Source organism: Sarcophilus harrisii, chromosome 4 (assembly GCF_902635505.1).
Source record: "Sarcophilus harrisii chromosome 4, mSarHar1.11, whole genome shotgun sequence".
Taxonomy (NCBI): Eukaryota; Metazoa; Chordata; class Mammalia; order Dasyuromorphia; family Dasyuridae; genus Sarcophilus; species Sarcophilus harrisii.
The window spans coordinates 455,483,260-455,501,145 of NC_045429.1; the positions used below are offsets into that span (position 1 = coordinate 455,483,260).

Genomic DNA, 17,886 nt, shown 5'->3' on the forward strand with positions numbered 1-17,886 from the left:
GTGGGAAGGAGAGCCAGGTGCTCCCCCATTTGGCCTGTGAACCATGAGTTCCTCAGTGGAGCCATGGAAAAAGGTTGGGTTAACAAATCCCATTGGACACAAGGTTCCTGGATGAAGGGAGGAGACAGATCGCAAGATTATGGCCAAAAAAAGAGGCTGCTCGATTCTCCATCTAAGCTGGGCTGTTCTTGTGTCCCACGGAAGGAGTGTGGTCATATTCTGAGGGGCCACAGCTCTAGGGTCAGAAGGGGCTTCCCAGCCCCACTTTATGGAGAGGAAAATGAGTCCTGGCTCATCCATGAACACTGAGAGCACCAGGATCCTGGTACCCGGCCGCCCTGTACCACAATCCCAGCGTCGAGGCGCCAACCAGTAGAGGCACGAGGACGCCCACCTTTGCTGCAGCCAGTCTCCTTCTGGGTGAGACGGTCGACCGTGCCCTGGAGCTGCATCACCCGGGAGGGCCGCACCGGCCCGAGGATCCTTCTCAGGCCTCCCACAGGCGGCGGCCCCTTTGTTCTCAGCACGTCAGGAAGGGGGCGGCGGGTCCAGTCCACATTTTCAGATGTAACACCGTCCTCAGGCCTGAGCAGGCTAGGGAGCAGGAAGCGGATGGGTCTGAAGTGGAGCTCTCCCGTTTGCAACGTATTTCTCCGCCTCTTGCTCTAGAAGCAAGCACTTCCCTAAGGAGGGTCACTTCGCAGGCAATAGACACCATCCATCCGCCCCAACCTCTCCTCTTTGGCCTCCGTTTCTACAGAAAGGGCCCCAGGCCTGTCCTCTTTGGCCTCCGTTTCTATAGAAGCGGCTCCTGGCACAAACAGACCCACAAACACTGAGGGAACCTGAGGCATTTACAAGCTCCCCCTTGTTTGGGGTGATGTCTATCTCCATAGAAACGGGAGTGGAAAAGGTGGCGGCAGCCGTGAGTCAGCCCCCCGGGCACACTCTGGACCTCCCCGGGATGCGAGGCTGTGGCCCAAGCAGGAGCAGGGAATGTGACCAGCCCGTCTGGCACCTCAAGGGCATGAGATGCAAGGCAGGCCCCTTGCCAAGTCCCAGAGCCATTGGGAGCCTTGTCAGCTCTCCCAGAGCCCTCCCATGCGTGACCGGCTCCTGTGAGAGGGCCTCCACAGCAGGCCAACGGGGAGGGGGTCCTGGGAGCTGTGTGGGGGGGGGTTTGGCTGGGAGAAGCCCCGCTGACGGCGGCCATGCTTCTCACCTGCTCCAGTGTGGGGAGCCTCTGGGGGTACAGACCTGTCTGGACCCCAACACTCTGGGCTCCTGGGCCTAAGAATGGGAACGGCTCCTGACTAATAATGCCCTTTGGCCCCGGCGAGCCCCACGCTGGCTGCTGTTTCCCACTCAAACCCGCTTCCCGGATGCTGACCCCCAGACTGGCTCCCCACCCCCTCGCCATCTGCCCAGACCCTCCCTTCACCCCGGCCTGGCCCAGTGTCCCAAGTCCTGGCCGGTCCAGTCCCCCCACGGAAACTGCCTGGCTCCTTCCTCCGTCCAAGCCCATGCCTGCCCCAGGCCACCCTGCCACAGAGAGGTCTGTACAGAGGGAGCAGATCCGTCTGACACACACAGTCCTGCCTGGAGGACTCTACGAGGCCAGACCACAGCACGTGACCACACGCCCCACAATGCAGGAGGGTCCCCCCGAGGCCATTCACTCCCTGGGATCCTGGGGAGGCTCCTCGGGGTGGGGGCCTGCGTCCCTGGGCCACGCTTCCTGCCCAGGAAGTGGGGCTGGGGGCCCCATGTCCCAGAGGCCACTGGTGAGGAGGCACCTGGCTGCTCTCCACTCCTGACTCCCCAGCCTCCACGGCCCCCCACGGCTCGAGGACCAAACTCTGAATCCCATTGGGCCGGTCGAGCCCTGGCCCCTGGCTGCGAGCTGCCTGTCTCTGGGTTCCCTATGACTCCCGCCCACTGCCGACCCCAAGGCTCCCCCCCCGTGGCCCACCTGGGCCACATTTTCCAGTCTCCTCACTCTAGCTCACAACTGTGCCTCATGTCGGATGCCCCTTTTGCTCCCCAGCTTCCGAAGGCCTTCTGGAAAGACGTCCCAAAAGCCGCCATCGCTGAGGATTTTCCTCCCCGGGACCTCCCGGCGCCCTCCGCTCCATGTGTTCTGGCTATTTGGGGCTACACCCGCCTCCCAGTGATGCTCTACAAAGGATGTCTTTGCCTCTTAGCCAGAGCCCTCCTTGGCACTCAGCAGATGCTTCTGTTCTTAATAATCCCATGTCTGACACGCGACTGGGTCTCCTCCTCCTCCGCCTTTCCCTCCATCCCAGCTTCCCTGTCCTGGCCGAGGGCACCACTGTCCTCCCTGTCACAAGCCCCCCCCCCCCCCCCCCAATCCCAGCCCCCCATCCAAGCTGGGCGCAGTCTGCTGATTCTGCCTTTAATCAATGTTCCAGGTAAATTCTGTGGTCCACTGAAACCCTCAGCTCTCCTTCACCTCCTACCCACAGAGATAACTGCTCTAAGCATGACTTTAATGGTCCCCTTGGGAAATTTCACCTCTTCGCATCTGCCACCCTGACTTGGGGAGACCTTTTGGGACCCTTGGTCCCTACTTTCAGATCAACTTTCCAAGGGAAAGACCCAGAACGCAATATTTACAGACAAAGTTCTGTCGACTGCTACGGGATCTCAACAGACCCTTCAACTTACTTCATCATCTTCCTCCTCTTCATCATCAGACTCGAGAATCATGTCCGGTGGATCTTCTACAAAACAAGAACCAAGTCGATAAGGGAGGGGAGCTCCCGGCTCGCCAGCCCTACTCAGGGCGCCCCCCACCCCCGGGGAGCCGGCCGGGTCGGTCCCTGCTCCTGACTGCGGCTCCTTTGGGGAGCGGAGCCCAATCCCTTCTTAAAGCAGAGAGCACTCTAGGGGGCCTTGTGCTCAACAGCCCCCTTCGCTGCCACAAGGATGGCCTTGTCAGCAAGAAAAAAGGTGGGGAGGGGACAGATGTGGGAGGCCGTGAAGACCTCCAGGGAAGGGGAAGAGAGACTGAGGGTAGTTTACTAGGGAGCAATTGAGGGGCAGGGATGGGAAAAGGTGAAAAGGATGGAGCGGGATATGCAAGGCTGGCAGGGAGCAGAAAACGGGGCGATCTGTCAGGGCCGGAGCCCAGGTGGCAAAGTGCTCATCAGCTCTAAGGTGCACCAATTGCCAAAAGGGGATTGTGAAAGCCAGGGTCCCGGGGCCTCTGTGCCTAGGAAAGCGCCCGAGCCCCTCCTGGGAACTCTCCTCTCTGCCAGGAGGTCTCATGTGACGTTGCCCTCGCCACTTCTTGAGGAGAGCAGCAGGGACTTTTCAGAACAGCCTCCCCCCCAAGTCCCGGCCCCCTCGTCTCCGGACGAGATGGAGCCGACTCAGCCTGTGCCCAGGGCCTCGCCGCCACCCCCTCCAACGGCTCCCGTCCATCCCTGGGTCCGACATCTGGTCCCCAGAGGGCGGCTTTCATGTTACATTTTTCCCTTTGAAGCCTTTTCGAGAAAGAATTATTAAAAGGAATCTCCACAATCCCCCAAGTGGCCACAGAGCCCGTGGCCTGCAGGCTCAATAACCTGCCCAGCTGGCTTTTCTTAGCGAAGTCAAGGATCTTGCCAGCACAAAGGGGCGGCCACCATTTCCTCTGACCTGAATTAAGCTGCTTGATAATAAATTCGATCTGGCGAATCATTTCGGCATTGCCTTCCTTGATGAAACAGCGAAGGATTTCTTCCATTCCCTAGATTTTTGGGAGAAAAGAACAGGGAGTTTCGCTCTCCTCTTCGGGAAGGAAGCCCGGCTCTGCCGTGGGGTCTCTCCAAGAAATTATTTGGTTGGGGAAAACTACGGAGGGAAAATTGCCACCATGTTGTCCAGTCCCTTCAATAACCCACCAGTAAAAAAAAAATCTACTTTTGGTTTCAACAAAGAGCTTGCTCAGCCCTATGGACCTCAATTTCCTCATCTGGAAAAAGTGGGTAGATGAGGTCCCTCCCAATTCCAAATCTAAGTTCTGAGAAATTTCTCACCTCCCCCTATCCACTCTATTCTCACTGCTACCATTTTCTTTTTTCTTTATTAAAGCTTTTTATTTTCAGAACATATGCACGGGTAATTCTTCGACATTAACGCTTGCAAAATCATGTGTTCCAATTTTCCTCCCCTTCCCCCATGCCCTCCCCTAGATGGCAAGTAGTCCAACAGATGTTAAACATGGTAGAAATATATGTGAAATCCAATATATGAATACAGATTTATATAATTCTCTTGCTGCACAAGAAAAATCAAATCAGATTGGGAAAAAAATGAGAAAAGCAAACAATAACAGAAAGAGTGAAAATGCCACGTTGTGATCCCCATTCAGTTCCCACAGTCCTCTCTGGGTGCAGACGGCTCTCTCCATCACAAAACCACTGGAACTGGCCTAAATCACCTCGCTGTTGAAGAGAGCCACGTCTATCAGAATTGATCGTCACTTAATCTTGTTGCCGTGACTAATGATCTCCTGGTTCTGTTCACTTCCCTCAGCATCAGTTCCCATGAGTCTCTCCAGGCCTGCCTGAATCATCCCACTGATCGTTTCCTATAGAACAATCGTATTCCCTGTTACTGTTTTCTACAATCTTACAGTACTGCCTTACCAGGTCACAGAATCACCCCAGGATTACAGTTCTAGAGCATGAAGAGACTTTGGATGCCTCTTATTTAGACCCGGTGTTCTTTCTCCCAGACCCTGGGGGCCCTCACTTGTTCTGGATGTCGGCTAATCATACGTAGTATCCCAAGGGAAGGAGGCCGTGTCAGGGGTAGGTGTCCTGACTGCTTTGGGGGCCTGGGAGCCCCCAAATATAACTTAAGGGGTGTACGGGAACATGTGTTGCTTAGGTGCATTACAACGGCACTCTCTACTTTTAACTCGACTAAGCATCACAAATGGACAAATGGCTGTAAGAGATTTCTGTATAAATGTCCTGACTGGGGCAAAGGATGATGGGAGCATTAGCCAGCATTCCTAGATTTTCAACTGACAAGCGAACGGAGAAAAAGACCTGACATTATCGAGAAGATTAATCGAAACACGATTTTGGTAACCACCATTAACAATGACCCAAAGTGTGGAGCCATGATTAATAAGCAAGACATCGTAAAACTACAGAATGTGTCGCTGATCTTCCTCTGCATGTCCAGCGTAGGTCCCAGCATGCAAGATGAGTTTGATCAATGTTTACTGCCTGAATGACTAATTTACAAAAACTCTCCGACTGGGCCGTTTAAGAAACTTGGAGACAACTTTTTCTAACTTGCTTAAAAATGTTCCAAGTAAAGCTTTTCAGAGAGTTTTGCACCCATTTCCTAGAACCGATTTAAAAAAGATTGACCGCTTTCTGCTTTGTTTGCAAGAGCAGCTGACCGACACCATCCCAAGCCTGATGGATGGGACGAGAGAGGTTCATAATTCGGTCAATGCAGCCAACAGTGCACTTTGGCCATTGGGATCTCCCCATTTGGGGGCAGCACCTTTCTATTATGACAGCTCTCATAAGCAAGAAAGGGAAGAGCATGACCTTGGGATCTAGATCTTTGAATTGTTACTGCAGAATGAGGTGCTAAACCAAGAGGTTCAAAAATAAAAATGTTTTTAATCTTAGAAATCTTATGAAAATATTATTAATGATTATCACTTGGCCTCTGCTCAAGGTCAACGTCTTCTGACTCAGTTTCCCAGCTGTCTCTTTGTTTATATCCCACCCCATTACTGCTGAGCTTGGCTACGAGGTGGGATTGTTACTGCACAACTGGCTGTCAAACAGAGCTAAGGACGCCTTCTCCCATCATGTGTGTGCTTGGGGCGAAGCCTGAAGGGCCTGTTTCAAATCTATTATAATCACGTCCCTATTTTTTCCTCTCGCAGCCCATTTCCATAATCAGAGCAAGTGGTCAGTAGAAGCCATGAGCCTGGTGCAAGTCTGGAAATCTTGCTGTTTTCAATCTGAAAATACGTAGCCATTATATCCTAAATACGTGGCGGGCAATGAGCCTTTATTTGGCCTGTTATCAGACGTACACCTGTAGGAAATTAGGGCTGTAAATGGACACCTTGACTATGGGCCTAATGGGGAGTCCACTGATCACTGAAACAAAATCGGAAACATCTTCAGTGCGACTCTGAGAAGACAATTTTGGCACCAACAGTTTTCTTAGAGGGCTGTGACTTCATGGGATACTTTGTGTTATGTCAATGAAAAAGATCATTTGATTCCAGTTTGTTAGTGGAAATAACCATGTGTCCCGTGGTACAGACACGGTTTTTAATAAACGAGCCTCCCAAGGCTTTTACGCTCGGAGAAGAGAGCCTCTACTTGAAGGATGGGGTTGCTCAGGCTTCCATGCCTCTCCCCAGCTTTCTCTTTTTTAGGCTCCCAAATGTCATCACCTCCCTAACTCTGAGACTCAGGGTCCCTGGCTGCTGCCATCTTCCAGTCCCCCCTCCTCAGTCGGGCCTCAGCCAGGGGGGCCAGCTCCTCGTCCCTATAGGCCTCACGCAGCTCCAGAAGATGAGCCCTTTGCCCCTTTGCCTCCTGACTGCTGGAGGAGGGAAGGATGGGGTACAGCTCCTGGGGGGGTACAGCACTAACTCTAGGGCCTTAAGCCCAAGGGCTCCTGGTCTGGGGAACACAGAAGTTCCACCAACTGCTGGCTGGCAGATAACAGTCTGTTGGTCAGCGATGAGCCAAGCATGAGGAGCACAGCAGACCCTCCGACTCCTCCTCTGAGCCACAAATGAACGCATCAGTGATATGAAGCTCCTGGTCTCTCTTTCTCCTCTAAGTTTATCTTCTCGCTCCGGGTTCTTGGCTAACTTCTTTCGGAACGCAGCCGCCTTAATGGGCGTGAAATTATAGCAAACGTCGTCCCTTGACGTGGAGATGGACCTGAGCCTGCAGATTCCTTGGAGCCAGCTCGTGATGTCGGTCTGGAAGCTCAACATTTTGGGGGTGCTCCATGAACAGGATTCTATGTGTAGTTTACAAATAAATAAAGATTCCGATGTGGGGAGAAGACCTTCTGGCTTTATCTGATTTCCCCCAAATGCTGGATGTGAATGAGTAGGGAGGGGGGACCCAGCAAAGGCCCTCTCCGACCCAGAAGAGCGGCCTCTGCACAAGGGAAGCCCCCAGCCAGACACTGACCTGCTGCTCCCTTCCTTCAGCTATGGAGGGTTTAAAAGCTGGGGGACTTTCAGAACTCTCTGGTCATCACCGGGCAGGTCTAACCGTGGCCGGATCTCCAGGGAGGTGCCAGGGAGTGACCGTGGGGAGCCTCCAGAAGGAAGGGCGGCCACAAGCTGGAGGCGTGCCGTTGGGTGGCCGGGCCTGAAGCCCACGGAGTCTCTCGGAATCACGTTTCTGAATGTATAAAATAAGGTGTCCAGTATTACTGGAGGAATTGCAGTCATAAGTTAAAAAAACAGAACAAAAGCCAGTTCGGAGGCCTCGGGTTGAAGCCCTGAGCTTGGAAGCACAGGCTTGGCCTAGGAAGAGAAGGCCAAGGAAACGGCCAAGCTTGATGGACCCCGGAGATGGCCCTGGACCAGCAAGGAGCCGAGAGGCCTCGGGAGGGGGCCGGGGGATGAATGGCTGGAGCCAGCGCCCAGAGGTCGGAAGAGAAGAATACCTGATTCTCCAAGTGGGAGGCAGCAAGGCCTCCAACAGAGCCGCAGCCAGGCTGGGCAGAGGGGAGGCCCACAGGAGGCCGCAGGCCAGGCAGGGCAGCCGCCCTCACCAGGCTCCAGTGGGCTCTGGGCATCCACAGGAGCAGCCTGAGGCCTTTGCCTTGGCCACACCCTCCCTGGGTGGTGGTTCCCCCCAATGCCCTAAATGTTCCTGTTCGTCCCCCAATGCTTGTGTGTGTGTGGGGCCCAGGCCCCCAGACTGATGGGCCAAATCTTTCTTTACCAACTCATTTTCTTTACGCCTTCTCTCTGACCTTTCAAGGAGGAGGGGGCGCCGTGGTTTGGGCGGGCGCAGTCTGGGGGCCGTCCCAGACCCCCCTGGGACCACATCCTTACTGAGGTGTCGGCCCTGGAGGCTCCATGGTGATCGCTCAGCAGGAGCGCCAAGGACAAGCTTCCAGGAAATGATGTCATTGTTTCCTTTGGAAGCCGAAGGAAACAGCTCCAGACTCCTTCACCGGCCTCTGTGGAGACAACCTGTGAGTCAGCCTCTGAGGGAGCGCCTTCACTGGGAGGGAGGAGGTCGTCGTCTACACTGTCCAGTGAGGGAAGGGGGAGAAGAGGCCTTGTAGGAGAAGCCTTTGACAGAAAGCTGAGGAAGGGGTCGTGGAGGTCATGGACAGCCTGCTGCCCCCTCCCCGTTTTCCTCTGAAGGCTTTGATGGGCGTGTAAAGTCTTCCAGCCCCCACAGGTCCCTGCGGGGCCCTCCAGCCAAGCTGCATGGGCACCAGGGGTCACCTCCACCAGACCACGGGGCCGTGCTCCGCCCCTCCAGGCAGCCCATCCCCCGTCAGTGTGGTGGGGGTCCCGGGGGCGCACCTGCTCTCTGGAAGGAGTGGGTCCCCACTCCAAGCCTGCACAGGGGTGGCTGAGGTGGTTCAGTTGCTTTCCTCTTCTCCTTGAGGCATATCCAGGGAGGAGGACCCGGTGCTGGGGCCGAGCCTGGGGCTGGGTGGGCCGGCTGCTGCCGAGCCCCCAGACCCGCCCCACAGGAGCAGCTTGGGTGGTGCAGCCGTGACTCTGGAAACCGTGACCATGCAAGAGACAGGACCGGGGGAGTCGTGACCGTGTGAGCTTCCGGAGCCCAGCTATGGATGGACTGAGTGAGTCCCAAGCAGGACGGCCTTTGCTAAAAGCGGCGGGACTCGATTTGGGGCTGGCTGCAGAGTGATCCCTCTTCTCGTAGCAGCAGCAGCCAGAGCAGGAGGCCACGGCAGCCCATCTCCCCCGGGACACCAGGGCAGCTGGACCCCCTCTGGCTGAGGTGTGCCGACCCAAACCCCCCCAATGTGCTCGGTGGGTGATGCTCCCTCCTCTGGCCCAGACTCTGCGTTCTCTTCCTCCAGCTTTTCTGATGGCCACTGACTCACACTGAGCTTGTGGCCACCCAGACCCCTAGATTGTTGTCGCACAAGGTACCACGGCTCTCCCTCCACATCAAAGCAGCTGATTTCTTGAGTCCCTGTGAAGTTTCCTGCATTTCCATCACATTTCATCTGCCAGATTCTGGCCCACCCTAGGAAGATGTCCCACGAGATTTTCCCCGATTGCTTGAGAACTGGTGTCCTCATGAGTGTGGCCACAGGCCGGGGTCAGCATCCGCAGTACACGCTCAGGCCGGTCTCACGGCTCCTCCATTCTGCTCCTTTTCCTGCCATGGTCCTTCTGGCGGCGAGCCCAGACCAGAGACCAGGGCTCCCTCCTCACCGAGGACGGACAGCCCAGCATGGCAGCGGCAGCGGCGGTGATTCTCGGCCGCCCTGGTCAGCTTCCCTTCTGGCTTTCTCCTCAAGCTTCTCGGGGTGACCTGGTGGCCCCGAGGCCATCTCTGGCTTCCCAGACTCTCCTTCCCTTGCATCTCGTCTTCCTGCTTCCTGAGACCACACTGTCCATGTGCCAACGGGTGAGCGCCCACATCAGCGCCTCCTCCTTGATACAATCCCCAAGTCAATGGCGTTTTTCTATCTGTATGGAGCTCTCGGCGGGCGTCCCACCTCCTCATCACGGGTCCTTCCGCTAACTTGGGGTTCATTTGGACCTCCGTTCAGACACCGAGGCTCCGACGGCATCCCCACAACAGAGGCAGACATTACTCCTGCTCCGGCTCCCCATGCAGCCGTGCCGTGCTCGTGCGCCGAGCGCCCCCAGGACCCACTGCGAGCCCCCCGGCTTTGGTCCCTTTTTGTCACACACTCCCTCTACTAGTCTTTGCATTGACGTCATCAATGACAAAAGCTGATCTTTAGGGGACTGGAATAACCCAAGTGTTAACAATGACTGGGGGTCCCATGGCCAGGGGACATCGCCTTACACCCCTAGGTGGGGGGGGGAGGTTGGGCTCCGAGAGCTTTGCAAGCATTGTCTTGCTTGTCCCTCCCAACGACCCTGGGAGGGAAGGATTATTCTGAGGCTCATCTTAGAGGAGGAAACTGAGGCAGGCAAAGGTTCAGTCTGAGGTCAGACAAGAACTCGGGTGTGCATGAAATACCGTAAAGCCAAAAGCCCAAAGAACTCCCAAGTAAAAGCACCAGGTCAGGCTCACTACGGAGGCCGCGGGGACAGAAACTCTGAGGCGGGGCAGAAATTCAGGGCCGACTGACCCATGTTTCACGGCTGAAATCGTGTGTCCGATCATACTGATTGTAACGGTCCTTATGGAAATCTCTTGGATCTTAACAATAAATCACCGATGCTTGGATCTAATATGTATTTCAACATCTCAAGGGTCAGTGTTGGAAAAATTACCCATGCACATGCTCTGTAAATAAAAAGCCTTAATAAAAATAAATAAATAAAAAACAAACAAATCACCAATACTTACGTTAGGAAAAAAGGGCCAGTCTAGCGATGGCACACGCCTACGCGGGGCACTGGCTCCCACCCGGACAACCGCGGTCCCTCCCGCGGCAATAACCGTCCCGTCAAAGACCCCATCCCCCGGGCCCCAGCGAGAGGGCCCAGCCACTTATTCCCTTGCCTTGTGGCTTGGTTTGGCCTCCAATGGGAGGGTTTGAGCTTCACCCCCAAAACCGCCCATTCTTTCCCTCGGGCTCTGGGAGCCTCTGGGGCTTTGGGAGGTCCCAGCCCCTCCAGACACACGATTCCCCCTCCTTGTTGCTCACCATGGCTCTCGCCTCCTCCCGAATCGACGGGATGGACAGGATGCTGTACAAGGCGCCATTCACGTAGGGCTGGATCTGCAGAAGAGACATGGAGTGTCAGCAAACAGCCTCTGTAGCCCGACTCCAACAGGAGCGAGGGTCACTGCCCGTGCACGGCAGAGCCCTACACGCAGGGATGCTCCGGGAGTTCCAAGTCACGGGACTGGGCGACCACCAGCCCACACCCAAGCCGAGCTCTCTCTCTGTGCCATCTCTGACGAGAGGAGGCACATCGGGGCCTGGAGCCCAGTGAGGGGCGGGGGGGGGTGCTCTGAACCCACCTCCCCCCTTCTGGCGCTGGTCCTGCCCTTGGTGCCACGTGGCCCTCCCCCCGAGTGCCCTGAAGCAGGGCCCACAGATTTCTCTGGAAGTTTCCTCTCCTTCAGGCTGACCAGGCCCAGGCCTTGCACCCGAGCCTCTGGATGCCCATCCTCTCGTTCCCGCCAGAAGTCCGGCCTTTTCCCAAAGCCTGTTCTAAAATCACGGTGCCCGGCAACAAGATTATACGGCGACCGATCCTGATGGACGGGACTCTACCCAACAGGGGGACAATCCAGGCCGGTTCCAGGTCTTGTGATGGAGAGAGCCATCTGTGACCAGAGAGGACTGTGGGAACTGAGTGGGGAGCACCACACGGCACTCTCACTCTCTGTCCTTTGCATTTTATTTTCTTCCTCATTTTTTTCCTTTTTGATCTGATTTTCCTTGTGCAGCGTGATCATTGTGGAAGTATGTATACATCTATTGGATTTAACATATATATATTTTTTCTTTTTTTTTTTTTTTCTGAGGCAATTGGGGCTAAGTGACTTGCTCAGGGTCACACAGCCAGGATGTGTTAACTGTCTGAGGCCAGATTTGAACTCAGGTCCTCTGACTCCAGGGCTGGGCTCTATCCCCTGCGCCCCCTAGCTGCCCCTATTTAACATGTATTTTAACATGTTTTACAAGTACTGGACTACTTGCCATCTAGGGGAGGGGGTGGGGGGAGGAGGGGACACTGGACACAGGGCTTTGCAGAGATCAGAGGTGAACAATTACCCGTGCAGATGTTTTGAAAATAAAAAGCTTCAATAAAGAAAACAAATCGAATTACTCATGCCCGGGCCAAAGCCAGTGGGACGCCGATGGGCCGGGGCTCTCACAGCGACAGGGCAGGTTGTCGGCCCCTCCTGGGCCCCTCCCGATGCTGGCTCATCTCTAGATGCGGGCGGGCGGCCAGAGGTCGTCCCTCGCTCCCCAGACGTGCCCGGACCCCTTCTGACCGATGCCCAGACTGGGATACGCGGCCACCACCTGTGCCTCATTTGCCAGAGGGTCCCAGGGCTCGCGGTCATGCAGCCCCACTTCCTGCGGGACCCCCAAAGTCTCCCTCAGCCGGCGGGGCCTGGAGCCTCCTGTGGCCTCCATCTGCCTCCCAGGCGAGTCTGTCTCCCGTCTCTCCTCGTCAGAGGCCTGCTGGGGCACACACCAGATCCCCACCATGGAAGGGGTTGCTTGTTGCCAGCACTCGGGCCAGAGTCAGGCTGAGAGCACTTAAGCAGTGCTGGGAGTGACTGTGCCGGCGCCGCTAAGTCGTCCTCGCCATTGTGGCTGAAGGGCTCAGTGTCTCACTGGGATCCGCACGAGCCCTTTGGGGCAGGGCCACGTGGCCCCGGCTCCTCATGCGCCAGGCTGGGCAGCAAGCTTCCTGAAGCCTCAAGGTGTGCGCCCAAGGGCCCGCGGCAGCATCTCTGGGTCTGGTCTGTCCCATTCTCTCAGCACTGCCTGTGCCGGGGCTCAGGGGGCGCAGGGGGGCCCAGAGAGTCGGGCTCGGGGCCGGGAAAACACACCCCAGACGGGGCGAGTCCATCAGCTTGTGGCCTTCAGAGCACGGGATCTGAGTGGGGTGAACACGGCAGAGACAAGCAGGTGTGGTGCAGCTCCCGGCAGAGCCTCCTACTGGGGATGGTGGGGCGACCCCTCTCCTTCCCCCTCAGAGCTGCAGCCGGCCAAGCTGAGCCAGCGCAGGCCCCCGTCAGGTTCCTCCGCCCCGAGCTGTCGCTGTCATCACCATCGTCACCATCGTCGCCAGGGTTGGCGCTCAGGCGCCATTAGCCCTTTTCCTCCTTCCCTGGCCGTGATGCAGCTGGGACCGAGGCTCTCGGAGGGCTCCTGCCCGGGGCCGGGACCTCACTTCTGGCCGGTTCCCGAGAAGCGTCCACACGATTACGAGCTGAGTGGGACAGGCCGACTCGGCTGAGCTCTCAGGGAAGGGGTCCGCTCTAGGATCTAAGAATTGGGCTCTGGGGATGGGAGGGAAGCCTCCTAAGAGCAGCGGAAGAGGCATCTGCCCAGCAGCCCCTGCGCTCTCCAGGCCAGGCCCCAACACCCGGGACCCTGCGTCCTCTTCTCAGCGGCCCCGTCCCCACACCCTCCAAGGCCGAGCCACCTTCTCTGCGGGCCAATGGGAAAGCCTTCTCCTTGCCCGGGTGACGGGGCCCGCCTCCGGAGGCAGCACAGCCCTCGGCGGGGGATTCTGCCCAGGCAGAGGCCACGGGGCCAGCGGGGAGGGGGCCGTCGAGAGGAGGGACGGCCACCAGGCAGACGCAGACAGACACGGGCGGCTGGGGAGGGACGAGGCCTGGGAGACTCCCCAGATCCCGAGAAGGGGCTGATGGGGACACAAATGGGCCGCGGCAGGGACACCGAGAGCTAGTTTCCTGACGCACCGTCGACCCTGGAGCTAAGAACACAGAGCGGCTGCCCTGGGGCAGCGGGACCACCCGGCCTCTGGTTGGGGGCAGCCACCCCCGGGCCCACCCAGAGCCCACTCGGAGCCCACGCCTCACCTCGCGATTCTCGTGGCCAAGCAGATCCGAGAGCACTTTGAGCACGAGGCCGGCCACCTTAGCGCACATGTTCTTTCCTGCAGGAAAAGACGGCGGATGGGACCGCGGCCCAGGGAGCCTGAGTCGGCCCCACACGGGGCCCACCCTCCCCGGGGACAATGCCGGCTGCAAGCGCCGGGAGGGAGTGCACGTGCAGCTTTACCAGTGACTTCCCATTACAGCCTCTGCACCAGTGGGAGCGAGGGGCTGGGAGCCCCATTTCATGGAGGAGGAAACAGGGCAGGCTGAAGTTAAACGACTTGCCCAGGGTCATTCTAAGGTAAGGTCTGAGACTGGATTAGAACCCAAGTCTCCCCGACTCCAAGCCCAGGCCATGGCCACCACCCACCTGGAGGCCTGGCTCTCCTGGAAGCCCTGCACTTGGGCCTGGGAGGGGGCTCTGGGATCCCTTTCAGAAGCTTCAGGCTTATCTCCCAGTCCTGATGTCCACCCCGGCCCCCCCCAGAGCTCCCTGCCACCCCACTCCGGGGCCCCTGCTCCTACAAAAACAAAGACAGGAGTGAGGTCCTGGGCCAAGGGAGACCAGGGGCCAAATGCTATTCCGGACCCCGCCCTGGGCAGGAGGGAGCTCTGGGGGTCACTGAGCCCAACCCCTCCATTCCACAGATGGAGATGAGGGCCAGAGGGCACGATGGGGGGAGGAGGAGTGAGAAGGGCATCCAGGAGGGAGCAGGGACGAGGCCAGGGGCTCTCTTGGGGTGGCCGTTCCCCCCCCCCATATCCCCGGAGGGGCCCGACCTGCACTGCGGAGGCAGAGGTTCATGAGCAGGGCCACGGAGTACTCGAGCGTGTAGTCAGACAGGCAGTCGGGATCCCTGAGCACCTCGATGAGCCAGAAGATGAGGCCGTCCTGGATCATGGTGGACTGCAGCGCGCGCCTAAAACGGAAAACCCGGGGATCACTCACCATAGCACAGGCCGGGATGGCGAGGGGGGACCTGGGACAGTGAGGGGGGCCTGAGACAGCTGGGGGGCCCGAGATGGCGTGCCCGAACTGCCCCCCACGCCTCCTTGCTTCTTAGTGGCCACCAGCAGGGGGAACAGACCCACGCTCTCAGATGGGGCCAGGAGATGACTCCATTTTAGGTGGCAGAAAACAAGAGTGGGTTTCCAGACCACTTGGGGTCCTCCTGGGCCAGGGGCTCACCCTGGGGGTCGCCCCTGAAGGCATCCCCTGCCGGCTCTTCACGCTTTGGTTTGCTGCCCAGTCCATGTGGGCAGGGATTGCTCTCACAGGGAGGCCGTGGGGACCGTGGGGCGAGATCTGGGCACACAGAACCGGGCGCCCTCTGAGCTCCCCGAGTCCGGGAAACGTGGGAACGTCAACGCTTGTGGCAGTTACGGATGACGTCCCAGCCTGTAGGGAACCCAAACCCATAGCCCTGAAGCCCAAAGTGCAGCCAAAAATGGGGAGAAAGGGTTGCAGTCAAATGGCCTGATGGGCTCTCAGAAAACAAGGGGGGTCTGCCCCCAGCTCCATTGGTGCCCCCCTTACACAAGGGCACCAAGGGATCCATTCTGGGGGCAGGCGATCGCTGGCCACTGGACCCCCCCCCCCAGCAGGAAAGTGAGGGCTCAGGGCCACAGCCCCTGCCCGGGTTCGGCCCTTGGGGAGGAAGAGGAGGTGCTGACAGTGAAGATCCCAGTGAGACTTTTAGATCGTGACGGGGCTGGCTCCTCTCCCCGCTCTGGCCCTTCCTGTGGCAGCGACGGCAGCTGTACCCACCTGGGAGCCGGCCCGCCCTGGCCGCGACAGAGCCCTCACCTGAGGCTGAATTTCTGCAGGGCCCCGAGCACGTTCTCCCGGGTGAGCAGGTCCTTGTCCTCGGCCTTCAGCCTCTCCTCCAGCATCCTCAGCAGCTTCGTGTTCTGGGACAGGTAGAGGCGACCTAGGAGGGGGGGAGGGTCAGCTACATAGGGGGCGCCTCCAGGCCATCCCTGCACGCAGAGTCTCTCCGCTGTGCCGGCACGGGCCGGCTTGGGGATGGGGGGGCATTGTCTGAAACCAAGGGTCGAGGATTTCTCTTTCACCAGGGGCTCCCCGGGCACCTGGGACCGGGTGGGGACCCGAGAGGCCCCAAGGGCTGATGGCGGCCAAGGAGCATCCTCGCCCACTCAGAAGTGAAGAGAGAGCACACGTGCAAGGGGATCCCGAGTGGGCGGAAATGCCCCGGGGGGGACGCCCCCCCCAACGGCCGCCTCTGGGACTACTCCCAGGACCCCCAAACCAAGGAAGCACGTTACGGCTCTGACCCCGCAGCCCAGCGGGCGAAAGCCTGGCTCAACTCATGCTTAGAAACGCCGGCCTGCCTTCCCCGCTCTGAGGCTCCGAGGGCTGTTCCCAGGTTAGCCCATGCTGGGAGGGCACTGCCCCCGGGCAATCGCAGGCCCCGGGCACTCCCATTTCTCTCAGCGGCGCCTCCAGCCAGTGGCCACGCGGGGGAGCAGGATCCCGGGGCTCACCTTCGGCGAGGGAGGCGAAGGCGTTGATGAGCCGCGCCGTGTACTGCCGGACCACGTCGCTCTTGGAGTGCAGAAGCTGGAGCACGCCTCTCTGCAAGGAAGAGAATAAACGAGGAAACTCGGGGAGAACCGGGAACTGGGACAGGCCGCTGCCTTGCTTCCTAAATGAAGGTCTCTGCCCGGCCTCGTCTGTCTGAGGCAGCCCCCATTCAATGCCAGGGGACGGGAGAGCCTAATCCCCCGTCCCTGGCAGCTCGGGATGGGGCTAGAAGCCGAAGGGCCAGCGTGGAGAGGGGGGGCAGCTGTGGCTGCCTGTGGAGGGAATTTCAGACAGCGCAGTCCTGAGTGGCCTGGAGCCGATGAGGAGAAAGGGGCTGTGGAGACCTCCGGACAGGGCAGGACCCCTGGCAGATTCCCATACAGACGTCAGAGCCCTTCGGCTTCCTGAATTCTCAGTCCCTCTGGGACTGCCGTTTTTGTCCGGGGGGGCCCTGGAGAGCCCCGCATCCGGCCCACCCCATTCAGGGGGGTCCCAAGAGCTCCTGCACTTAGTACAGGGGGTCTCATTGTTTTCTTATCCGCCAGGTTAGGAGTTTGCCCTTGGGACCGAGGCACCTTGCTTAAGAGAGTGAGGGTCAGAGGAAGGGAAGGGGCTGCCCCACAGGGGGGCAGGTACCCCGGGGTCATGGCCTGGGGCTCCCTCCCAGCCCTGAGCTCCCCCGGAGTCCTCCCCTGAGCCTGGACGGCTTCATGTTGGCTCCCACCGATTCCCTCCTGGGCTCCCCGAGGGCGCCCTGTCCCTGCCTGCCTCCATTCCCAAGTGCTCTCCCAAAGGCATCCCCCACCACCGTAGTAGCTTGCTGTCCTGCCTTGCCCCCGGCAGCCTCCCCCAGACCCCTTGTGGGCCCCCTCCCATCGGGGCCTCTCCAGCACCGGCTCGGCAGCAGCTCCCAGCTCCGGCCTCCGGCCTCCCCGCCTGCGGGCCTTCCCTGCCTCTCCCCGGGGCCTCTCCTTGGAGGCACAGACAGACAGACAGCCCTGGGCCCCCACCTGGCTGTTGCTCTGGCACTCCAGCAGGTCGTTGCTGATGTAAGCCTGCAGCACCGTCTCCCTCTGCTCTCCAGGGTGAGACGTGGTCAGGCGCTAGGAAGGAAAGGAAAAGGCCGGATCCAAAGGTCATTCTCTCACACGGTTCAAAGGGCCTGGACTCAATCACTCTGCACTTATGAGATGCCTACTGTGTGCTGAACAGGTTCTGGGGAGCCAGAGGCAAAAGGGAAACAAGGCCTGTCCTCAAGTCGTGTGCAAGGGCCAGAGGTCCCAAAGGGAAACTGAGTCAGTGCCAGAGAGCCAGCGAGAATGTGCCATGGGAAGGTGGCACCTGGTCAAGTCCCCGAAAGAGGGGCTGCCCACACAGGGAGGGCAGCATCATGACCGAGAGAACAGGACATCAGCAGCCCAGGGAGGCACCGGAACCGGCCGGGCTCCAGGCCAGGCTCCTCCACCCACCCCCCTCTGCCAGAAGTTTGGACTGTGTCCCTGGGCTCTCCCCTGTCTTCTGGGCAGCCAGTGCCAGCCACTAGAGATGAATGGGCAACAACTGAGTGATCTTGGGCCAGTCACC

At 58.6% G+C, this 17,886-nt stretch overlaps 1 protein-coding gene across 1 annotated transcript in view; it reads right to left on the reverse strand.

The window, feature by feature from the left end:
* Positions 1-17,886, reverse strand: part of ARMC9 (armadillo repeat containing 9) — a 72,034-nt gene that overhangs the window by 14,221 nt on the left and 39,927 nt on the right. Inside the window, exons 14-21 of the mRNA XM_031968768.1 lie at positions 17,313-17,405; positions 16,263-16,353; positions 15,565-15,688; positions 14,538-14,677; positions 13,740-13,816; positions 10,870-10,944; positions 3,664-3,754; positions 2,689-2,744 (exon numbers count right to left, since the gene is read on the reverse strand). Of these exons, the coding sequence (XP_031824628.1) occupies positions 2,689-2,744; positions 3,664-3,754; positions 10,870-10,944; positions 13,740-13,816; positions 14,538-14,677; positions 15,565-15,688; positions 16,263-16,353; positions 17,313-17,405 (747 nt within the window). The remainder of the gene's footprint in view (positions 1-2,688; positions 2,745-3,663; positions 3,755-10,869; positions 10,945-13,739; positions 13,817-14,537; positions 14,678-15,564; positions 15,689-16,262; positions 16,354-17,312; positions 17,406-17,886) is intronic.